The sequence below is a fragment of the Eutrema salsugineum genome, unplaced genomic scaffold (assembly GCF_000478725.1).
Source record: "Eutrema salsugineum unplaced genomic scaffold, Eutsalg1_0 scaffold_10, whole genome shotgun sequence".
Classification (NCBI taxonomy): Eukaryota; Viridiplantae; Streptophyta; class Magnoliopsida; order Brassicales; family Brassicaceae; genus Eutrema; species Eutrema salsugineum.
In genome coordinates, this window is record NW_006256908.1 from 11,725,830 (window position 1) to 11,748,381 (window position 22,552).

The following is a 22,552-nucleotide window of genomic DNA, read 5'->3' on the forward strand; positions in this document are numbered from 1 at the left end:
TAATCGTGAGAGCCACTATTTTTATTTATTTGGATGATAAACACTTTAATTGATCTTGTTTATATATGCCTTCGAATATGCTAGTGTTCATTGTTAAACTAGTAAACACCAAATATTAAATCTAAACCTAGTTGTTATCCACGATACCTTTGATTTTGAAATATGATTAGGACAATCGGTACTTGGTTTCTCTACTCCGATTATAAAAATATTGACTCAGTTTAAGAGGTTATATTTTTGAATCGTTTATATACTTCATGTCTAATAAAGAGGTAGAAGCTTGACTTAGAAAAATGAGCTAAAGGTAGAGAGGCCCATTCTGAATGGAAAACTCCTTTGAGCCCACAAAGAGGTAAAAGCCCAACAAAGTGGTACGATCATACGAACGATATCAAGCTAAGCGACGATGCTCGTCGTCGGTGAGATTTCCCGGCGAAGCCCCATTCTATATCAGTTTCTCCACGGATTCAGGCGTTAGTTTGATTCAGACAACACATCTCATGGTATTTTCATCTTCTGGCGATTTTCAATCTATATCCCGACTGACTGTATCCATTTCTCGTAATTGGAATTAGCGACAAACGTAGCTGAGAGCTATGGCTCTGATCGATGTCGCGATATCTTGTCTCAATTCGATTCGAGAAGTAAGTCTGAAATTATCAATCTTTCTGTCTTATTTCGTTTTCCGTTTTGATCTGCTGCACCTAAATTTTGACATTTCCCGAATCATTAGGATTTCTCCATAATCTTATTTTGCTCATTTGTGTTTGCTGGGCTATGTCTTTGATGAGAGGAAATGGAAATCTCAAAGTTCTCAACTTTTTTTTTTTTTTTTTTGCAGATAGAAGAGGATGTTAAAGATGCCATTGTGTATATCGATGCTGGCTGCACAGAAAGTTTTCAATTTGCTGGAGCGTTTCCTCTGTTCTTGGAACTTGGTGCTCGTGCAGTGTGCAGCCTTGAAAATATGACTTCCCTTGATGCAGTAAGCTCGTTACGGTGTAGTTTTGGTTTCACAATATTGGTTAAGGAAGAGGGTGTCAACGTTTAGTGTTGGTTATTGAGGATCTAGACATAGAATGGGAAGATTGTTATCAATGTCGCATTCTTTTGATTATAATAAAATCTTAATGGGATGTTTGATTTTACTGATACTAATGTATGCGATTTTGGAATAGCTTAGGAACCACTTAGATGGTCTCTCCGAATTTTTTCTTTATCTTTTTACTTGTAATTGTTTTGTTTGATTGCATAAATTCCATACTCTTGGTATAAGAAAATGAGATATCTTCTGATCTATGGCATAGGATTTGACTTTTGATGTGTTTTTTTTTGCTCTAGGCGGCTGATTGGAATTCAAAATTTGACTGTGCAAAGAGAATTGTGATTATGACATCTCGGCTTCTCAATGATGCTCATAGATATATGCTACGTTGTCTAAGCACCCATGAAGGTGTTCAAAGCTGCACAGTATTCACCTCTATCTCAGAGGTGCTCATCGTAAACTCTATACTTGCTCTCATTCATTATATTTTCAAGAACAATCATTAGCTATGTGGCTTATCAGCACAACTTGTTGTATCTGACTTATCAACACTAGCGATTGTTATAATCATATTCAAAATGACATTAATGTATACCCTTATTTGATTAAGCAGTTCTGAATCTCATTGCCTTTTCTATATGAGAAATTTCCATACATAAGACTCTTCAGAACAGGTTTTCTGTTTTTTGAGTCTGTGAATTTTTCTTATCTAATTATACTAATTTGAACTGTTTAACGAACAGGGATCTCACTCAGCCTGTCCTGATTCACCACTAGGTCCAGACGCATATCGAGAGTACGAAATCTTACTTGTTCAGGATTACAATGAACATACCAAGAAAAGCAACAAAATATCTAAAAACAAAGGGGTTTCTAAGTTCTCTTCTGCACTTGAATCCCTTACTATGGAGCCTATTATAAGTGAAAATGTAGATACTTCATCAGGTCATGCAGAAGGTTTGGTAGTCTTGGTGCACCACTTCCCCATGATTATCTGTCCTTTTACTCCTAGAGCCTTTGTCTTACCTTCCCAAGGATCAGTCGCTGAAGCGTCCTTGTCCCGTCAACATGAGGATTCTCTTAGTTTTGGGCTGCCTCCCATAAGTACTGGATCTATGTCTGATACTGATGATGTTCCTCCTGGTGCAACTCTTACCGCACATTTTCTATACCAGCTGGCGCTAAAGGTAAATTAGCAGTGCATAAATCGCTTTTGAACTTATTTCATGATGTACATGAAGCATGTGAGCTACAACACTACAAGATGTCTGTGTTGTCAAAATTTTAATTTCATCTGTTCTGAAGATTGTGACCATATCATTGCTTTACAAAAATTGTAGATGGAGTTGAAGTTGGAAATATTTTCACTTGGTGATCTATCAAAGAATGTCGGAAAGATTCTGACAGACATGTCAAGTCTTTATGATGTAGGGCGTCGCAAGCGATCTGCCGGCTTGCTACTTGTTGACCGTACACTGGATCTTATCACTCCGTGCTGTCACGGGGATTCACTTTTCGATCGTATCTTTTCATCTTTGCCTCGTGCAAAAAGATTTTCTTCTCAAGCACAGCTTAAACAAGGACTTCCAAGCATTGATCGTCCTTCCCTTGATGTTCAAGTGCCGCTTGGGGAACTGTTGAATGAAGAACCAAGCAAGATTAATGATTCTGGTCTTCGGGAAGGAATTGAAGCCTTTTTACGGGGGTGGGATTCATTCACTTCTGATCCACAAAGTGTAGGTTTGCTTAATGAATGTGACAAGATATTTTCCACCAACTGGACTGAACTACTAAATGGATCTCTTGTCGCCACTGAATGTTATAGAGGAACGCCTTACTTAGAGGCCATGATTGATAGGAGAACGAAGGATGGAAGTGTACTGGTGAAGAAATGGCTTCAAGAGGCTCTGCGTCGTGAAAATATCTCTGTTAATGTGAGGGCTCGTCCTGGTTATGCCACAAAAACAGAGCTACAAGCCATGATCAGGGCATTGTCCCAAAGCCAGCCGTGTTTCTTGAAAAACAAAGGCATTATTCAGTTAGCGGCAGCTACAGCCGCTGCACTTGATGAATCCCAAAGTGCCAAATGGGATGCTTTTAGCAGTGCGGAGATGATGTTAAATGTAAGTGCTGGTGATACGAGTCAGGGTTTGGCTGCTCAAATTAGTGACCTGATCAACAAAAGCGCTTTAGCAGAACTTGAAGCGAAGAAAAATGAGAAACCAGTTTCCTCATCACGGGGGCTTCTATCTTTCCGAGATGCCCTGCTTCTTACAATAGTTGGTTACATCCTTGCTGGAGAGAATTTTCCTACATCTGGCTCAGGCGGGCCTTTCTCTTGGCAAGAAGAGCATTTTCTAAAAGAAGCCATTGTCGATGCTGTTCTCGAGAATCCATCGGCAGGAAATCTCAAGTTTCTTAATGGGTTGACAGAAGAGCTTGAAGGCAGATTGAAGCGCCTGAAGTCCGAGGACACCAAAGAAATTCCCTCTGATGATCAATTAGACATTGATGCTCTTGATGATGATCCATGGGGAAAATGGGGTGAGGAGGAAGAAGAAGAAGACAACAGCAATAGTAAAGCAGACGAGTCCTATGACGATATGCAGCTGAAACTGGATTTGCGTGATAGAGTAGACAGCTTATTTAGGTTTCTCCACAAGTTATCGAGTCTAAGAACGAGGAATCTACCACTAAGAGAAGGCTCATTGGCTTCAGAGAGCAGCTTTCCAGGCGATCCTTCTGGAAACAAAGGGCTACTCTACAGGCTTATAACAAAGGTGTTGAGCAAAGACGAGATACCCGGTTTAGAATACCACTCCTCAACTGTAGGAAGGATTTTCAAAAGCGGATTTGGCAGGTTTGGTCTTGGTCAGGTGAGTAGTTAGCTCATTCTCTCTTCCTAATACTTCCTTTTTGCCTCATCCCTCACGAGATACAGATTTGAAGTTTTGCAAACACTATTGCAGGCAAAACCGAGCCTCGCAGACCAGAGTGTCATTCTTGTCTTTGTCATTGGAGGAATCAATGGTCGAGAGGTAAGTTTCTTCACCACGTACAAAATTCACCTAATCTCTGTTGCATTAACCAGTTTTAGGCCTATCTTTGTAACAACTGTCTCTATTTTCCTCCATTGTCAAGGTTTTGGAAGCTCAAGAGGCTGTGTCGGAGAGCGGTAGACCGGACATTGGTCTGGTTATTGGAGGAACGACTCTTCTAAATCCTGACGACATGTTCGAGTTATTGCTGGGACAGTTCAGCCATTTTTGATCTCTTTCAAAGAACTTCACTCTCAATCATTGTCTCTGTCGTTAGCTATGTATTAGAAAAACTCATGAATATGATCAAATGTTAATTTACAAAACTATACTTCCATTTTCGAGAGAAAACAAGATAATTGGGTTGGGAAATCCGAAATCCTCTTAAACCCAAAATATTTATATCTTTGGCCCCTCAGGTTTTATAGTATTTTGAGAAAGAGCTTTAACTAATTGGGAGAAATCGGAAATCCTCTTAAACCCACAAAACCGCACTTCACACGAAAAAGGGACCTGCGAGTGAAGAAGTGAACAATGGCAGCAATGAAGCTTCTACTCTCTCAAGCTCGCCGTCAAGGTCTTACCAAACCCTTTTCATCTCCATTTCCACAAATCCCGAGGCTCTTCTCTTCCTCTCAATCATCTGATTCGAATCTAAATCCGCCGCCGAATGAATCCCGCAAAAAACTCGAGCCAGTGTCGTACGCCGCCAAACCCAAGGATCAGAAATCTGAAACCTCCGATGTCGCTTCTCCTCCACTATCTGCGAACCAGGAAGATCGTTCGAGCTGGACGCGAGAAGAAATCCGATACGTGAAAGACGCTCCTTCAATCAGTCCCGTTTCTTACGCTCAGCGCGTGGCTCCGCTTCCGGAGGATCGCGTCGCCGGTGAGGACGAGGGAGAGAGAACTCCGGAGGAGATGGAGAGGGAGAGGAAGAGGATTGAATCAGAGAATCGGGCTAGAAGAAGGTTTTTGAGAGCTACTGCTGTGGAAGAGGATACTTCTTCTCTTCCTTTGCCAACATTGCTTAAACCAGAGTTGAAGCATGGAAAGAAACCTATTTTCGATCTCATGGAGGCCATTAGAGAGATTAAGGTCAGTATTAGTTACTGAGCTGCCATTGTAATAGAATGGAAGCTACACTATTCAGGGTTCAATTTAGTTTTTTGTTTATATGATGTGAAAGGATTAAACTTTCGCTTGTTTCGTTGTTAGGGTACTTCAAATGATGTATTAGAAAGGAAGCAACAATTGTTGGGGATTAGATGATTTTCGTTTTTTTTGTTAGTTTGACTATATAATGTGAACATAGAAACCTCTCAAAAGAGGATGCTAAACACTATAAACATAGAAACACGTTTTGTTTAATGGTGGTAGTGTGAGAGTCGTGGATCCTTATAAATTTGTAATAGACATTGCTGTGTTAACGTTGAAGAGACAGAGTAACTAGGAAGGCTAGAGATAAACTTGGACTCATCCATCATATTCGTCATTTTTTTTTCGTTCTTATGCTGTTTCCTACAATGGTTCAGTCCAACGCCAAGGCGAAATTTGATGAAACTCTTGAGGCGCACGTGAGGTTGGGCATTGAAAAAGGCCGATCTGAGCTGGTATTCTTTTCTCTGCAAATTTTTGTTCATGTTTCGCTATCATGTTCTCTCTAAAAATTCTCATTCTTATCCGTCCTTCTAAATCATTTCCCTTTCTGATATCACTGTTTAAACTGCAGATAGTTCGTGGTACTTTGGCTCTACCACATTCTGTTAAAAAGGTACAAGAAATGCCTCTCTAATCCCTCATGGTAATTGATATATATCAGCTCTTTATGTGATATGAAGAAATGATCTTCACTTGTTCAGGATGTGAAAGTGGCTTTCTTTGCTGAGGGAGCTGATGCAGAGGATGCAAGAGCTGCAGGAGCTGATGTCGTCGGTGGTCTTGAGCTTATTGAGGAAATCTTGAGTAATGAACCAATGCATTTTACTTCATCCTGCTTCCATAATTCAGTACTGACATCGAATTGCATAAGCTTGCCTTTGGCTCTCTCCTGAATTATCTCATTTCCAGTGGCAATATTTGTTTGTCGAATTCTGTTCCGATGGTAGATTTATTTATTCGTTCTTAACTCTATCTGCAGAAAGTGGCAAGATCGACTTTGACAGATGTCTTGCAACTCCGAAAATGATGCCCCGTGTTTACAAGGTTCTTGGATTTAAGCACTTATCCAAATTCGTTGGAAACATGATGGCGGCAATATCTTCTCACTAAATATTTTCAAATGGTGTTTGTTTGCTTCTTCACAGATATCAAGGATCCTTAACAATCACGGTTTGATGCCAAACCCCAAAGTGAGTTGGAGTCTTCACTCAACATCTTACTCTAATGTATCACTCAGTATGCTTACCTCTTGCCCTTAAATTATTATAACCAATATAATTTTTGTTGTTGTAGCAAGGTAGTGTGACCAAGGATGTGGCGAAAGCAGTGAAAGACGCAAAAGCTGGACATACAAAATTCAGAATGGATAAAACTTCGATTCTTCATGTGCCGCTTGGAAAGGTTACATCCCTTCCCAAAGAGTTAAAAATTATCCTAATTTCATTAGCTTTATTCTTACAAAGAACACTTTCCCTAACCAGATGAGCTTTCCTGAGGATGCTTTGCGAGAGAATGTTGGTGCATTTATGAACGCCCTTTTGCTGGCTAAGCCTGCCGGATTGAAAAAGAGTAATAAGTCTTACCAAGTTTATAATTTTGTATAGAGATCTTTGTTTGGTTGATTTGAGTGCTTACGCTTTTGCTTTTTCTGCAGCTTCCAAATATGCAGGTTATGTGAATGCATTCCACTTATGCAGTACGGTAAGCTTTTGAATTAAATCCACTAATATCTCCTCTTTGATACATTTTTAGATTCCATTGAGCATAAATGAAAACTTTTTTTAATGGTTCTATGCAGATGGGAAAGGGTTATCCGGTATCGATTCAATCGTTATCTAGGGCAGCGGATCACTATACCAAATTGCAGCTCAAATGAGCAGTAGAGTCAAAAGATAAAAGCTTGTCGCAGTGTTTTCATTTCCAGGAAACTGTTTCCGAATGCTGAATCTTTGAAACATTTTTATGATTTGTTGTTTCCTAGGTTAGTCTTTTAATAGCTCAATGGATCGAATTGGCTTTTGTCTTTGTGTCTCCTTAGTTTTTTGTTGTTTGAGAGCTTATAAAACAAAGGGAGTGCTCCCCACATTAGTCCGTAACTCGAGTAGGCCATCATAAGTCTTGCTTTTTCTTTATTAATAATAACAAATATATAAATGTGTTGGCTGTTTGATAAAGTTTTTTATATTTGATAAAAAATAGCACACGCCAAAAAGATCTAATGCTGCTCAGAATTTGAAACAAAAGTATATAAGAAGATTCTTCTACTTAATAGAATTAAGTCACACAATCATTTCATAACATATCATGATATGTTCATAAACATTAAACAATAAAGCTTCCTTACTAGTTAGGTAAAAACATAACAATATGACAATGTTCTGCTACTCATCACATCACTTGGTTGTGTTTCGTTAAAAACATGACTTGGATCTTGCACTTTGATGAAGCTCTTGGAAGCATCATAAGATTCCTCATTTCCATGTTGACTTGAACGTTACTACAGTTGTTTACCACGCAAATTTTCACCAGCTCAAGACACGGTAACTTCTCCAAGAAATGCTTCATTTGGTTCAGCTCCCTTGTAGTTCCTCGATAGCTCAGTATCTCAAGCACCTTCACTTGGGATGATGATAGGCAAGACGTTATGCTCTCCTCGGAGTCATAGCAAACACATACATCCCCACATTTGTTTGTTATGTAGTGATCGAGACCCTGAAGCATAATAGAAACAAAGAATCTAAGGTTAAAGACATATCAATATCTATGGCGTTTAGGATGTGTTTGTGTGTGTGTGTGTCGTGAGATACCATGAAGATGAGAGTTTCTAGATTTGGAGAACTCTTGATCAGAAGTGGCAGCATTTGCCATCCTTTTTCCTTGTCACTCCCAATGGATAGACTAACAAGGCTGTCGAACAATGGCATTTCTTGACAGGAGAAATAAAGAAGCTTCAACAAAACAAACCAAACAAAATGTGTTAGTCTGTCACTCAAATACAAAATTTAAAAAAAAAAGCCACGAGTGATTCTCATGCTCCATGAGCCTAAAAAAGAATGGTACACGGAAAAAAGAAGATATTAGGAAGCTTACCTCTAGAGTGCCGCTGGATAAGTGAAGTACTCGAACATTTTTGATTCCATTAATGAGATTTATAATATTAGCGGGGATAAAACCAACAGATCCATGTCTCACTCCCTGCATTCTTATTTCATCCATCCGAAGATTGAGTCTAGCTTCAATGAGGGAATCCAGCTTAACATTTGGATACTTACCCAAAACATAACCAGAGTGTTTATAGTAGACAAGATTAGGAGCATATAAGGAAATACTTGTAAGACTGTGATCAGATCGGATGTGTAGTCTCTTTAGAGATGGAGAATACACCGAACCATTCCATTTTACCCGTCGTTGCTCCTCAACAACCAATTCTTCCAGAACAGGGCAACGAGATAGAAGAGTTCCAACTACATTATCACCATCTCCATCAAAATCAACAGAGTCAAGATATAATTTGCTAAGCATAGGAAGAGAAACATCCGGAGGAAGCTTGATCGTGAACCCACGAGCTAGTCTCAGCTTAACCAATGTCTTGCACTTGAAGATCAACGAAGGCACTGGTGAAGATTTTCCTTTGGAAGAGATGAACAAATCAAGATCCACAACACCACGCTCAAGCACGTTGAGAATCCAGCTTCGAATACGAGTTGAGTCAGTGCCACCTCGAACACCGACATGACTCTTTAGAGTGAGCTTCTTAATAGAAGAATCACCTTGAAGGTTAAGCAATCTGTCAACGAAAGCCATGAAATTTTTGGGGGTGTCACTCCGGTTTCGTCGAGTAGTCTTACGCACAGATTGACGATCATCAATGTCAATATTGGAAACCAAAACAAACACATTCCTCCATCTCTTAGACAGTACTGAGGTTGAAGCAGCTTCTTTTGTGGAGAGAAAAGACAGAATACGTCCAAGAAACTCGTCTGGTAGACGGCTGATCTCATCTTTAGCAACCATTAGTACTAAAACCCTAAAACACAGAGTGAACTAAGCTAGAAATTTCAGCAATTTGGACTCAGACACAGTAACTACAGAGTGAATTCAGAGTCTTGTAAAAACTAATCATGATTTTAGTTGACACCAGTGATTCCTAGAGAGATAAGAGTACGAAACAGAGCGTAAAACATACCTTGCTAGTCGCAAGAGTGCTAGCAGTGGCGCTAAATTAATGAAAGCTCTCAACTTTCAATACCAAAGAGACATCTGTTGGAAGAGACCAAAAGTGAAAACATTTAAAAGTTAAGGTTTTGGAAGTTTGAGAGAAGAAACGAGGAAACTGACGATACATCTATTACATGACTCCATTTCTCCTCCTCAGGGAAAGAGTAAAGTGGAAGGAGTGATGAAGAAAGGACTTGGTGGTAGTCTAATTTGGGAAAGATGTCACGTGAGAGAAACGTGGGCTTGTTTTAATCTTTGTATTTTTGAGTTTATCAAAATTTGATTTCGTGTGAGATCAAGCAAACAAAGAGAACAAAAAAAAAGAAAAAACTTGTTGGCGGGTAGTTGAAGCGTGAAGAGACACATGTCTCCACTAGCTGACACGTGCCACCTCCGGTTAAGCACGCTTTCGCCGGTCGCCGCTAGATTCATCTCAGATTCCAAATACGCTTCCGTGGTTCTTATCCTGCCACGTCAGCACTCTCACCCTCGCACGCCTTAACTTCTTCCTCATTCCCTTCACACACAAAAAAAAAATCTAAATATATTAATTCAAATAAATCGTCTCCTGCGAATGAAATTGAAATTACGGTGACGATATTTTTTGAATCGGACCGGACCTTTTGAGGTTGTTCATCAATGGCGCAGCTACTTTCCCCTGTTTGTACGGATCTTCTCAAGTTCCAGAACTCTGTTCTTAGCTCCAGATCATGTGCGTCGCGATTCTCGGCGAAGACCGGTGTGTGCTTACCTTCGTACGCCGGAAAAGGGCGAAGTGGCGCCGTCGGAAGATTAAGAGTTGCAACTGAGGATGCTTCTTCTCTTTCCACCGGTGATGTCGACGATGATTACTATGCCGTTCTCGGACTGGTAATTTCCCCACACTTCTTCGCTTTTAAACTAGATTCGTCTTTTTCGAAATTGTAAAAAAGATCAAAAAGTTTGTAACTTTGATGACTCTCCTCTCTGCTATGTCAATAGCTTCCAGATGCAACACAGGAGGAGATTAAGAAAGCGTACTATAACTGTATGAAATCTTGCCATCCAGATTTGAGTGGCAATGACCCAGAAACTACAAATTTCTGCATGTTCATAAACGATATCTATGAGGTGAGCTTTTTACTCTAACTTGGAATACGCTCTGTATCCGTTGGTAAAGTATGTGCCTTTTTGGTTTACCGATAACCGTTGCAATTGCAGATTCTCAGTGACCCTGTACAGCGTATGGTTTACGATGAAATCCATGGGTATGCAGTGACTGCCATCAATCCTTTTCTAGATGAATCCAGCCCAAAGGATCATGTTTTTGTTGATGAGTTTGCTTGTATAGGTATGTCTTCGATTTCGTCAAGATGCATTTCATTTTGAGGCCAAGTTCAAGCTTTGGTAGCAATAATTGAAAAGACCAACACTGACTATCTTGGAAGTAACTACATCTGCGTCTGCTGTTTATGACAGGCTGCAAAAACTGTGCCAATGTGGCTCCAGATGTATTTAAAATTGAGGAAGACTTTGGAAGAGCAAGGGCCTGTAACCAGCGTGGCAACCCAGATTTAGTTCAACAAGCAGTTGAAACATGGTAAGCTAATATGTTCTTGTAGATGCTGCAACTGATTGTGGACTTCACTTCAGGATCTTTGTTAGCAAATTTCAGAGAACTAATTTCTCCTTTTTTCTCTCTTCAGCCCGGTGGATTGTATCTATCAGACATCAGCTGCACAGTTGTCATTGCTTGAAGACGAAATGCGACGGGTTGAAAGAGTTAATGTAAAGACTAGCATCTCTCTTGTAGCTATCTTGTTACTCACTTGAGATGAAACATAAAGCATTGCTTGATAGTATTTGTTACTAAACTCCTGCATTAATCTCTTGGCATTGTCATTGATTGATCAGGTTGCTCTGATGCTTTCTGGAATGGGATCAGGAGCAGTTGATGTTTTCAGAATGGTAAGCTGATGATAGCTGCAATGTTCCTACTAGTCCTTTATCTTTCGACTGTTTAGTCTTTGTTATTCCCACTTTGAAAATGACTTTGGCCCATGTTTTCATCCTTAGTGAGTCAAGGTAGCCTATTGTTCTTCATCTTTCATTGAACTGATGATCAATCTTTGAATCCATAACAGGCGAGATCTCGATGGGAAAAGAGGCAAGCAAAAGTTTTGGTATGAACTACCATTCATCACCTTGCAAAACTATTTGAAAGATCACAAACCTCATGATCACCTTGTGCTTACCTATGTTATGTTTCAGAATCAAGCTAGAAGTAGAATGATGAAGCGGAAAAGCACAGAGGAAACACCTACCTATTGGGATAACCTATGGGGCAAACAGAATCAATACCAGAAAAGCGGTAAGATTGGTAGTGAACTCTCTTCCTCGTTGGCTGATCGATGATCATAAAAGAGTTACTCAATTTTGATGTTTATGACAGAGGAAGAAGTACAAGAACGAGCACAGAGAGCTGCCGCAGCAGCTAGGAGATGGAGGGAATACTCACGAAGAGGCGTGGATAAGCGGCCCACCTTCAAACTCCCGGACTCTGCCTCCAGAGGAGAGAACTGAAAACCACCCAGAGGCATGAGTCATAATGGTCTCTGGGTGTGTTATATTTGTATGGAGACATTTCCCTATAGTTCTATGGCTACGTAATAGCTTCATTTGGTACGGGTCGTGTGTTATATTTGTCCCGTTCTACACTTGTATAGCTTTCTCCTCACATCGACTTAAGCAAAAGTAATTAAAAAACAAAAAGAACAAGTGTATAAACGTTTTCAATGTTAAGCTATTATAGTATCACCGTATCACCGTGGCAAAAAAACAGGAGTTGAGATTATCGTTGTTATTATTATTTTGGGTATGAAGAGTTGACATTATTATATCCAAATAATTTTCATCTTTAATTATAAATACATCATTATTTGCCGTAGTTATGAACCATAGTAATACTCCTTAAACTTAATTATTTATTAATATTAACTAATAAAAAGTGAATAAAAAATCTTAAAAACTCAAATTTTGTGAAACAATAAATTAATATATGTTCTTAAAGTCAACTGTTTTAGGAACATAGTAAGATTTTAATAACTAGATAGTGATGTGATATATTGAGTTAATTTAATGATTTGATACTATCAAGAATATATATATATATAGGTTGGTATATAATGATAGGGCTTGATCATAATAATTAGAGTTCTTGTTGCAAAATTAAATCAACATCGATGAAGCATCCAACAAAGGGGTCACTTGAATGGATCGACATAAGATTGATATTTGTGTTTTCGGCGATGATCTTCTTGCTAATATTTATATTTCTCTCACTCTTTGGCTGCCTCTTTTTACTCCGGTATGCCAAGAATTATAATGAACACGACGACGATTTATACGTGGAATATATTCGAAGATCAAAGCTACAATCTACTACTATGACGTAGAAGAAGATGAAAACATCCTCCTTAGCTTTAATAGACATTTTTTTTCAATTTTTTTTTTTTTTGTTTTTAGATGAAGCCAGTTTTGCTACCTTTTTTTATTGATTTCAGTGTTCTTGAATTTAACAATTCTATTTATTCATGTCACCTTCTTGCTCTTCGGCTTTGTGCGTTGTTTACTCAGTTTCTCAATTTGCTTTTACAATCATCAATTGATGGATCACGAACACATATATAATTAATAAAGTGCTAATTCCTTCACGATTAGATCTTATATATATTCTAATTAAAATTGGTTTGTAAAAAAGTAGAACGCAACCATAATATTACGAGGAGAGAGATGAACAAAACATACAATATCCATTGAAAGACGATGACCAGAATTATCATATAGAACTCATATTTTTTTTTAAACTTATAACAAATATAACCAAAAATCGCATAATTCCTCAAACCTGATTTAATCCTTGTTCTTCGTCGTGGTCAACAATGAGAGTAGTAGATGAAGGTTCTTTCAAAAGAGATAGCCACTGACGAAAGACCCACAATCCAAAGATTCCACATCCAACAAGGAGTAGGAATATTTCTCCAACCATGAAATACAGAATTGATAACGTTTCTTCTGGCGAATCTACACTATAATCGCCCATGGTCAAGCAATCAAACGAACTAGATAATTTGTGATATTATAGACTTATAGTTTAACCAAAGGTCTTCAATAATTTTTTATAAAAGAGAAAAACACTTGTGTATATAGAGTGGCTAGTCGTATTTTGAACCAAAAAAATATGATTTTGATTCATATATATATATATATATATTCTTATATTGAATGATAAATTCTAAAGATAATTGTCTCCAGAAGATAAATACATATAACCACAAGATCATTAATGTATATCTGATAGATTTTTAAAAAGATAGTAGCAACAACAATAAAAACGCTATATAATTAAGCAGATATTTAAAATCTTTATATGTGATATAAATAAAACAAAATCTTCAACAAAAATTAAAACCTCTAAAGACTAAAAGTGACTAAAAGCTATTCCATAATTAATTCCTAAACACGAAGAATTTTATCTTCATTCACAAACTTTGGTGCTTCGCCTTGATCGTCCACCATTAAGCTCATACGTTAGATATATTAATGGGTTGAAATTCAGATGCATAATCTTTTTCATCTTTCTGACTAGACGACATCTGCGAGCACATTTTACCACAAAGACAAGAGCCGAAAAGGATAACAATGAAGGTCATCACCATCATTATCCGAAACAACACTTTTACAGTTTCTTCATATCGTGATGTATCCATGGCGTTACGAGACCGACTCCGAAAATTCAAGCACTTCTTGTTGAATCCTGATTAGAGAAGAATTAATGCACCTTATTGTGAAAGTCTTTGTATAGAAAATAAACATATAAGAGCTGTTTACCTTACCTAAGGCTCACTAGATATACATATATATATATATATATACACATATAGATTAATGCATATTTTCAAATAATGGATATAAGTCCCGTGTATAAAATCTGCTAATTTAACATCGATTGGGAGATCTATCATTTATAAATTAATTAACTAAATCTTATAATTTAATGGGACTTAATTTAAGAGAATATGCATTAATTAACAAACTCTAAACAAGAAAAAATCTAGATTAGATAACTGTTATACTTTTATTATTTTATTTTTTAATAGGAAACGTGGATCAGGATTAGCCCTCTCGTACTAATTATATATATATAAGTAGTCTTACAATTGTTTTAGTTATATATGCTCGATCAACGAATAATAATAGTAATAACGGAATCTATGGCACCTCCTCCGTTTTCATCTACTTCTCCAACGTTCGACTCACGGCGTGATGATATAATAGACAATGCAGATTTCATTTTCACCTTAGTCCTTTGCTTTGTTTGCATCTATTTACTCATTTATACAGGAATATTGCTTTGGCTGGTTGAGAAAGAAGAAAATAAAAAGGAATATTTTCGCTTACGCAATATCGAAATTGGAAGGTTGCAGCCGGCTGGAGTGATTATCCAAGAGAGTTCAGATGGTTTAGTCGAAGATCAACACGGCGGCTGATTTTTGGGGACAATGATCTCAGATTATTAGTTCTACATATCTTTTCTTTTCCTTGTAGGGTTTTTTAAAAAAAATATACTTCTTAATTAGTGTTTCAGTGTTATTATCTATTTAATTTTTTTACGTCGGGTATTCATTGAAATATAAAGTAGAGAGGGCTAAAAAAACATATGTTGCCACAACCATAAACCAAAACACTTCATAAACAAAAGTCTACAACCAAAGGATAAACTCATAAAAGTCTACAACCAAAGTATAATCCAAAGTATAAAAGTCTTGAGATTATGAACCCTTGTCCACTATAAAAAAAAACAATAAAATCTAGAATTTATTTTAAAAGGATCAAGTTGCATCATGAGACATACACCTAGCAACAACCAACAACTCTATTCTCAATGGGATTAGCAAAAATAACTATCTAATTATAGAAAACTTTACCGTGGATATGTAGCTAACAATATTGTTGAACATTGTCCCAATGATAACCCCAAGTAAAGTTGCAAATCCTGTCATTGCTGTGAATTTCAGATTCTTGTTTGCCAGAGTTACTATATATGCAGTTATGTTGACAAATGTTCCCATGAAGATTCCTAGCTCATCCCCAGTAATGCTCCCTTTAGGAGCAATGATCTTTTTCATTGGCTCTGGAAGACGATTGACAATTTGTTGCAGTGGAGAATCAATGATGTGGTTCCCACTAGACGCATTCTGAGAACAAAAAAAACAAATTAGAGGTTCAAAAAAGATGAGTCAACACAAAAATACTCAATCTTCTAGTATAAAGTCACAATGAATTTACAAGTATGAACCTGTTTGGTGACATGTAGATCTGAACTCATTTTGTTTAACCTTTGGTAACATCGTCTAGTTCTTCAATCATTTTTGTTTGAAGTGCCAATAACTCTGCATTTTCGTCCTGCAGGTCTTTCTTAACCTGAATATTGAGAAGAGCAAAATTTCAGAACGTGCGTTTGTCTCAGGATTAAAGTGAGTAAGATTTAGAACTGTTTAGTTACCTCTGTGAACGTTTTCGTAAGCTTTTGCTCTTTTTGCTCTTGGTCCTTGAGTTGAATTTCGAGGCTTGAATTTGACTCTCTAAGCTCCTTGAGTTGAATTTCGAGGCTTGAATTTGACTCTTCAAGCTCATTGAGCTTCATGTCAAGGCTTGAATTTGACTCTCTAAGCTCCTTGAGTTGAATTTCGAGGCTTGAATTTGACTCTTCAAGCTCATTGAGCTTCATGTCGAGGCTTGAATTTGACTCTCTAAGCTCCTTGAGTTGAACTTCGAGGCTTGAATTTGACTCTTCAAGCTCATTGAGCTTCATGTCGAGCTTTGAATTTGACTCTCTAAGCTCCTTGAGTTGAATTTCGAGGCTTGACTTTGACTCTTCAAGCTCATTGAGCTTCATGTCGAGGCTTGAATTTCTCTCTTTAAGCTCATTGAGCTTCATGTCGAGGCTTGAATTTCTCTCTTTAAGCTCATTGAGCTTCATGTAGAGGCTTGAATTTGACTCTTCAAGCTCATTGAGCTTCATGTCGAGGCTTGGATTTTTCTTTTTGAGATCCTCTTTATCTTCTTCGATCACCACCATTTTCTGCTCTAATCCAAGAATCTTTTCATTGAGCTCTTTAATCACCTGTATGTTCTGGTCCTCCGGATTCTCACTTTTTGTTGTTGTTGCAAAGCCATTGCCCAAACTGGAAGCTACATAATCTCCCAAATCTCTTATTTCCATGTGCAGTTTATCAACCATTTTGAAAAATTCAACTCTGCATCACAAAGCAATCCATAAACACAAACGTAAAGTTTATGTCATTAAGTACAAGGAATTCGATTTTTTGATAAACAAGCAAGAGGAAATCACCTGAGTGTTCCTTCGTTGTCCTCCATTTCCTTTAGAAACTGAATAGTGGTAACATCGTTTGAAAACAAGTCAGCTTTGTAGCTGTTGAGCTTCCCCTCTAACATTTCTTTGATGCATTTTACATTTGCAACAGCTTCTTTCACAGATTTTACTCCCGAATCCAAAGCAACTATCCTCGTCTTCAATCCAGCCACTCTTCTTTGCACTTAACAACAAAATCAACAACACGCAGAACAAGGTTTCTCTGAATACAGTGACTAGGAATATAGAATCGCATAAAAAAACAAACGCTTATAAGTCTAAATTCCACCAAGATTCTGGTTAAATTTCGAATGGAACATCTTATCTAAGTTGTTTTCCCAATTTCTGCTAAACAGCTTCCGATTCTTCACCGTACGTTGTCTTTTTTAAGTCGTGAGACATACCTGGTGAAGAAGATTGTTCAGAGCTCTGCGTATCAGTCATTGGCATGGTTTCTGGCTTTCTTCCTTCCTCTTTCGTCGTCTCTATTTCTCTCTTTTTCTTCTTTCTTCTTCCTTCGTCTCTTTACTGAAAATATCCAGAGTAGTGACAAATTTCTCACTCGCTTCTTCCGTACTGACTTGCGTCTTTCCGAGACGCACGGTGAATCAGCATAGCATATTTGGCCCATAGTTATGGAGCCCAAAATAGTAAGGCACGTGTTTGTAATATTTGAATAAACTAATGACAAAAAAAATAAAGACATTCGCTTTTTATGCATTAAATAATTGTGTGGATAGTGGTGACATGGCAAGGCAAAACAACCCTGTGACAATTGGCGACATTGTATCAAATATTTTAATTAATTATTGTACTGTGTTTTTAATAATGTATGTACGGAAAGAATTATACATACATTATTTTATTTCCTTTCCATAATTACAAACCAATAGTAATATACCTCTTTAAGTTTATTATTTTTAACATTAACTGATAAACAAGTGTATAAAAAGAATTAAGAAAAAAAAAATCAGTCTTAAAAGGAACATTGTAAGATTTTAGTAACTAGATAATGAAGTAATTAATATATAAGAATCATAACCTTGAAAAGAATATGTGTATATACTCGATGTTGTTAACGTACGATAGGGCTGATCATAATAATCATAGTTGTGGTTGTTGCAAAATTAAGCAACATTGATGGACCATCCAGCGGGGTCACATGAATGGATTGACATAAGAATAAGATTGACATTTTGTGTGTTTCGGCGATGATCTTCGTCCTCATACTTATACTTCTCTCACTCGACAGTTTTACATATAATATATTTGAAGATCAAAGCTACCATCTAGTACGACCTAGAAGAAGATGGACGCATCACGCATCCTCCTTAGCTATAGTAGATGTTCACTCAATTTGTTGGTGTTTAGATTAAATGAGTTTTGATTCTTTTTTATTTATTTGAGAGCTTTTTTTGGATCTAACAATTTGTATTCGTTCATGTCACTTTCTTGATCGTGTGTCTATTAATTAGTTCCTTACAGACGATTTCAGTGAAGAGCGTATGAATGTGCACATGCTTACTGCTTACCCTTCAAAGCATGTATTCTTGAGTGTGGATCATGAACACATATTCAATCAAATTATAATTATAACTAATTCATTCACGATTAGGTCTTTTATATATATAATATTCCAATTACTTAAGTTTCATCATTTAGTGAAAATTAGTGTCTAAAACGTTGAACGTATAACCATAAAAGATGAGCAAAACATATTAATTCCATTGAAAGACGATGACCACAAAATTATCATATTGAATTAAATCATATACATTTAATTTATTTATCCAAACAAAAAAAGTAATAACAAATTAAACCAAAAATCCCATAATTCTTCAAACTTGATTGGATCTGTCCTCATCGTGATCGACAATGGAAGCAGTAGATGAGGGGTTCTTAGAAAAAGATAGCCATTGACGATACATACATAATCCAAAGATTCCGCAAACAATAAAGAGGAGTAAACAAATTATCAGATTTACAGCAATAATCCACATATATATTTATATATAAATATACATAATCCACATATATATTTATATATATCCAAAAAACAGTTTCAACATTTTGTAATCAAATTTTTTTGGGGAGATTCATGACCGAATTTCAGAGAACAGCAGAGAGCGAGAATTGAGGAATTAAATACGATATCAGAGAGAAGGCTTTTAAATGCTTGGAGAAAGTTATTGAGTTTTTCAGCTGAAAAAAAAAAGAAAAAACAAAAGCTAGACATAAGTTAGAAGTGCCTAAGGGAGAAGTTGACCAAAACATAGGAGCGAATTTTCTGAGTGATAAATTTCTTTTTGATATACTGGTAATGTAACAAGAAAAAAAAAATTGTAGTTTCAGAATTTTATAACTCAGAATAATTTTATACTCAGAAAATAACTCAGAAAAATGTATTCCCTCCATGTCGTCAGAAAAATGTCTGACACATTTCACATAGATTAAGAAATTAAGAAAATATACAAATATATCCCTAATTAATATACTTTTATAATATTTAATTATAAACACTATTATTTTAAATGAGGGATAAAACAGGAAATAAAAGTAAAAAGTTATATTGAAAATGCAGAATAACACTCTTTTTAAAAAAAAATGAAATCTAAAACGATATTTATTATGAAACGGAAGGAGTATAACTGAAGCTTCAATTATAAATTTATTCTATCTATAGATAAGAAGACTGGCCCACCACTTAATGGTAAATTCTCTTTTCCCGAAAATGACGCTTTTATTCAATTGTCATCTTTAGAGATTTCTCGCATCTCAACGAAAATCGAAGTTTTGTGAACAATCATTTTTATTCCCAGGAATTTAAAACCAGAATAATCAAAGCTAACAGATACACAAAGGATCGGATATAGCTTTTGTGCTATTATCATCGAATAGTCGAAGCCACTGCATGAGCCCAAAGTTTTAGATGATCTTTCAGCTCAACTTCTTTAACCGCCGGCGCCGGAACTCTCCACTTTATCTCCGGCGTCATCTGTCTCTTCCCTTTTCTCCCTCCACAAAGATCCCACGCTTCCGACAGATAGGGTCTCGCTACTCTGTTTCCGTTGCTTATGTTTTCCTCTGTTACTCTCAGTCCTCCATCATCTTTCTTCACCAATCTCTGCAATCCAGGAAGAATCGAAACCAAATCTGAGTCTTTATGGTCTTCCTCGGAGAAGACAAAACCCAGATCCATAAACCCTTTAAGCTCCTCGTACTCCAAATCCGACATACTCTTTCCCCTTCTCGTTCTCACATTGCTCTGCTTCTTTTTCCTCTGTTCTTCCTTCTCTGTTTTTTCAGAGAATACCCTTTCCCTTTCCGCTTTCGAGAACTCATTCACTTCTTTCCCGGAGAGAATCGTCTGAAGCTTCATCGGCGATGCTTTAACGCTTAATACCGATCTAGGAGACGAGAACAAATCATCTGATGAAAAAACAAACAAGCTCGTCTTGGAACTCGTCATCATCGTCTGATCACTCATAGCCCTCTCTACAAGAAAGCTTACCGGATTATTCTTCACATCTTCTTCTTCTTCTTTTTCTTCTCGAACTTGTTCACTGAGATTCAAAGAGTTTTTTTCTTTCTTGAAGATTGGTCTCTCCGACCAGTTTTCCTCGAACAGTTTCAACAACTCCTCTCCAGCCATTTTTTTTTTCTTACTTTAGTATTTGTGTGTTTTGGAGGAGATGATGATGGAATAAGAAATGGGGTTAGGTATTTAAACCTTGTATCTAATTACCATAATAACTTTAGCATTCGGATAATTACGTGTGGACCAATCGTTTCTAACACACTAATTACACTACTAACAGTGCGCCTGAAAGTCAGACTCAGACACCACTATATGTATTGTTAATTAATTGATTAATTCATTAGACAAATCAAATTGGTCATTCAAAATAGATTTACCTTTGATTTGCATTTGAGTACACATTAAAGTCTATGATGTATTCAACTTAAATTAAAAACATTGCATTTATATCTTTTATATACTCGTGTATTTCTTTTATATACTCGTGTATTCATATTGCATTTTGGCTCTTCGAAGGTTCGAATATCTCTGTTAGATGCGTGTGACGCGGAAGGGAGCGTGACAAAAAGAGTTGTGACTTTTTTTTTTAAGTCAACGACAAGAAGAGTTTTGAATAGATAAACAAAAAACACACTAGAAACTCATTATAATAATTGGCAATTATTCATATTTAACATGTGGTAAGACATTGCCATCTTATACCTAAAACTAACCAACATTTCAACCACGAAACCAAACAAAATAAAGAGTTGTTGATTAGTCATATACGTAGGACTTGGTAGTGGATATTTTGAAGAAAAAGTAGTATTTGTCTAGACTATGATCCGTTTCGTAACTAACAAATATCAGCTTAATATATCCGTCAAATATCGATCAATTCAGTTTAAAGATACAACTGAAAAAAAACGTAATCTAAAAAAAAAATTATTCAATACGAAAATTAACAGGCAATGAGAGTGTTCTCGGAATTGTGCGGGCCACGTTTCGGCATCAGACGAAGTTTTACTATTATTTGGCGCGGTTATATATGGTATAGTTTGAGACGAAACACAGAAAACTAAAAGTTCTTGCAATGGTGTAAAAGGTTGGGTTTCTTAAAACTGATTATGATTAATTACCCAAAAAAGAGTTTAATACTATTGAGATTTAATCACCAGTTTATTTCATAACTGTAAGGGTCACAAGCTATCGTACCATTAAGGCTTTATGCTTATAGCTTCGTTTTTTACTCAGCGAATTTCAAAAACACAGCTAAAAATTCATTATAACAAATCTAATGTATGGCCAACAACCATTCAAACAAAAATAACCAAAAAACCTTAGCTAGAAACCTTAGTCTACTAAAACTCAAACACTAACAGAAGAAACAAAAAAAAATGTATACTCGTGCAATGTTGCACATCAAGATCTATCAAAATAACTTAGCTAACAAACCAAACACAGCTTTCTAAAGGCTTTCTAGAAAATAAGGGTATAGAGTCCCAAACCCTAATTTCCCAATAACCTTTCTTCTCTTCGAAGCAAGACAAGCGCAAGGCATAGCCTTTGCTGAGACCTAAAGGACCAAAGGTGCAACATATCACCTTGTCTAAGAGTATTCTCTTTGATCACATCGTTCCACTGATAAGCCAGGCAATACAACGAACTCGTCTTTCCTGTCCTCCCCTTCTTCGTCTTCTTCTTCTTCTTCATATCAGTTCTTCTCAGCTTCAGCTCCAATACTTTTAACCTCGGATCAATCACTTGCTCGGATAAACCTCCTTCTCGGTCCCCTTTTATTCGGTTTTGTGTCTCTTCCTTCTCATCAGACGTCAGAAAATCGTGAGTCAACAAGCTACTCATGGGAATAGATAAATGCGACTGACCTTTATCAACATCGGTCTTCGTCAACGTCCTTCTGGTTATTAATGTCTCTTCTGTGCCTTTCATCTCTATTATCTTGTTCTTATACTTTTCGGGCAGCTCTTCTACTTGTTGTTGATGTTGCGGCTCCACAGCGACGATGTGTTGGTCTTCTATCTCAAGACGAAAAAAATGTCGTTTTTTAAAGGGCACAAGCTCTTCCACATCTCTGTTTGTCATTGTTAGTGACAATTTTTCAAAGAGAGATAGTGTATTGCTCAAGTTAATGTATCTTT

The 22,552-nt window shown here is 36.9% G+C and overlaps 6 protein-coding genes across 8 annotated transcripts; 3 read left to right on the top strand and 3 right to left on the bottom strand.

The window, feature by feature from the left end:
• Window positions 1–405: 405 nt before the first annotated feature.
• On the top strand, window positions 406–4,470 carry LOC18026491 (sec1 family domain-containing protein MIP3). Its single transcript, XM_006411477.2, has 7 exons — window positions 406–644; window positions 842–985; window positions 1,342–1,491; window positions 1,789–2,232; window positions 2,386–3,921; window positions 4,015–4,083; window positions 4,187–4,470. The coding sequence occupies exons 1-7, from the start codon at window positions 597–599 to the stop codon at window positions 4,313–4,315; spliced, it is 2,520 nt and encodes an 839-aa protein (XP_006411540.1). The 5' UTR covers window positions 406–596; the 3' UTR covers window positions 4,316–4,470.
• A 131-nt stretch (window positions 4,471–4,601) lies between these two features.
• On the top strand, window positions 4,602–7,340 carry LOC18026492 (50S ribosomal protein L1). Its single transcript, XM_006411478.2, has 10 exons — window positions 4,602–5,181; window positions 5,619–5,696; window positions 5,816–5,857; window positions 5,946–6,048; window positions 6,224–6,288; window positions 6,390–6,434; window positions 6,538–6,645; window positions 6,726–6,813; window positions 6,899–6,945; window positions 7,043–7,340. The coding sequence occupies exons 1-10, from the start codon at window positions 4,618–4,620 to the stop codon at window positions 7,118–7,120; spliced, it is 1,218 nt and encodes a 405-aa protein (XP_006411541.1). The 5' UTR covers window positions 4,602–4,617; the 3' UTR covers window positions 7,121–7,340.
• Window positions 7,341–7,487: 147 nt separating this feature from the next.
• On the bottom strand, window positions 7,488–9,632 carry LOC18026493 (F-box/LRR-repeat protein At2g42730). 3 transcript variants are annotated; one of them, XM_024148514.1, is made up of 5 exons: window positions 9,597–9,613; window positions 9,431–9,504; window positions 8,335–9,271; window positions 8,052–8,192; window positions 7,488–7,956 (listed from the first exon to the last, which is right to left on the bottom strand). In XM_024148514.1, exons 3-5 carry the CDS (start codon window positions 9,256–9,258, stop codon window positions 7,633–7,635), a joined length of 1,389 nt encoding a protein of 462 aa, XP_024004282.1. In that variant the 5' UTR covers window positions 9,259–9,271; window positions 9,431–9,504; window positions 9,597–9,613; the 3' UTR covers window positions 7,488–7,632. The 3 variants fall into 3 exon arrangements, with proteins under 3 accessions (XP_024004282.1, XP_024004283.1, XP_024004281.1); XM_024148515.1 differs by having other exon boundaries at window positions 8,335–9,288; window positions 9,588–9,602; XM_024148513.1 differs by having other exon boundaries at window positions 7,489–7,956; window positions 9,588–9,632.
• A 376-nt stretch (window positions 9,633–10,008) lies between these two features.
• On the top strand, window positions 10,009–12,263 carry LOC18026494 (chaperone protein dnaJ C76, chloroplastic). Its single transcript, XM_006411480.2, has 9 exons — window positions 10,009–10,332; window positions 10,444–10,572; window positions 10,663–10,792; window positions 10,921–11,041; window positions 11,148–11,229; window positions 11,356–11,409; window positions 11,586–11,624; window positions 11,713–11,812; window positions 11,894–12,263. The coding sequence occupies exons 1-9, from the start codon at window positions 10,102–10,104 to the stop codon at window positions 12,022–12,024; spliced, it is 1,017 nt and encodes a 338-aa protein (XP_006411543.1). The 5' UTR covers window positions 10,009–10,101; the 3' UTR covers window positions 12,025–12,263.
• Window positions 12,264–19,666: 7,403 nt separating this feature from the next.
• On the bottom strand, window positions 19,667–20,555 carry LOC18026495. Its single transcript, XM_006411481.2, has one exon. The coding sequence runs from the start codon at window positions 20,526–20,528 to the stop codon at window positions 19,764–19,766; it is 765 nt and encodes a 254-aa protein (XP_006411544.1). The 5' UTR covers window positions 20,529–20,555; the 3' UTR covers window positions 19,667–19,763.
• A 1,347-nt stretch (window positions 20,556–21,902) lies between these two features.
• LOC18026496 (B3 domain-containing protein At3g25182) lies at window positions 21,903–22,496 on the bottom strand. Its single transcript, XM_006411482.2, has one exon. The coding sequence runs from the start codon at window positions 22,494–22,496 to the stop codon at window positions 21,903–21,905; it is 594 nt and encodes a 197-aa protein (XP_006411545.2).
• Window positions 22,497–22,552: the final 56 nt, after the last annotated feature.

What these genes read in the sequence shown, in the direction of transcription:
- LOC18026494 (XM_006411480.2), top strand. Translation starts at nt 10,102, where the DNA reads ATGGCGCAGCTACTTTCCCCTGTTTGTACGGATCTTCTCAAGTTCCAG. An exon ending in TGATGAGTTTGCTTGTATAG is followed by an intron (nt 10,793 to 10,920) that starts GTATGTCTTCGA and finishes TGTTTATGACAG; the next exon opens with GCTGCAAAAACTGTGCCAAT. An exon ending in AGAGGCAAGCAAAAGTTTTG is followed by an intron (nt 11,625 to 11,712) that starts GTATGAACTACC and finishes GTTATGTTTCAG; the next exon opens with AATCAAGCTAGAAGTAGAAT.
- LOC18026493 (XM_024148514.1), bottom strand. Translation starts at nt 9,258, where the DNA reads ATGGTTGCTAAAGATGAGATCAGCCGTCTACCAGACGAGTTTCTTGGA. An exon ending in TATCCAGCGGCACTCTAGAG is followed by an intron (nt 8,193 to 8,334) that starts GTAAGCTTCCTA and finishes GTTTTGTTGAAG; the next exon opens with CTTCTTTATTTCTCCTGTCA. An exon ending in TAGAAACTCTCATCTTCATG is followed by an intron (nt 7,957 to 8,051) that starts GTATCTCACGAC and finishes ATTATGCTTCAG; the next exon opens with GGTCTCGATCACTACATAAC.
- LOC18026492 (XM_006411478.2), top strand. Translation starts at nt 4,618, where the DNA reads ATGGCAGCAATGAAGCTTCTACTCTCTCAAGCTCGCCGTCAAGGTCTT. An exon ending in AAAAAGGCCGATCTGAGCTG is followed by an intron (nt 5,697 to 5,815) that starts GTATTCTTTTCT and finishes TTTAAACTGCAG; the next exon opens with ATAGTTCGTGGTACTTTGGC. An exon ending in TGATGCCCCGTGTTTACAAG is followed by an intron (nt 6,289 to 6,389) that starts GTTCTTGGATTT and finishes GCTTCTTCACAG; the next exon opens with ATATCAAGGATCCTTAACAA.
- LOC18026496 (XM_006411482.2), bottom strand. Translation starts at nt 22,496, where the DNA reads ATGACAAACAGAGATGTGGAAGAGCTTGTGCCCTTTAAAAAACGACAT.
- LOC18026491 (XM_006411477.2), top strand. Translation starts at nt 597, where the DNA reads ATGGCTCTGATCGATGTCGCGATATCTTGTCTCAATTCGATTCGAGAA. An exon ending in ATATGACTTCCCTTGATGCA is followed by an intron (nt 986 to 1,341) that starts GTAAGCTCGTTA and finishes TTTTTGCTCTAG; the next exon opens with GCGGCTGATTGGAATTCAAA. An exon ending in TATACCAGCTGGCGCTAAAG is followed by an intron (nt 2,233 to 2,385) that starts GTAAATTAGCAG and finishes CAAAAATTGTAG; the next exon opens with ATGGAGTTGAAGTTGGAAAT.
- LOC18026495 (XM_006411481.2), bottom strand. Translation starts at nt 20,528, where the DNA reads ATGGCTGGAGAGGAGTTGTTGAAACTGTTCGAGGAAAACTGGTCGGAG.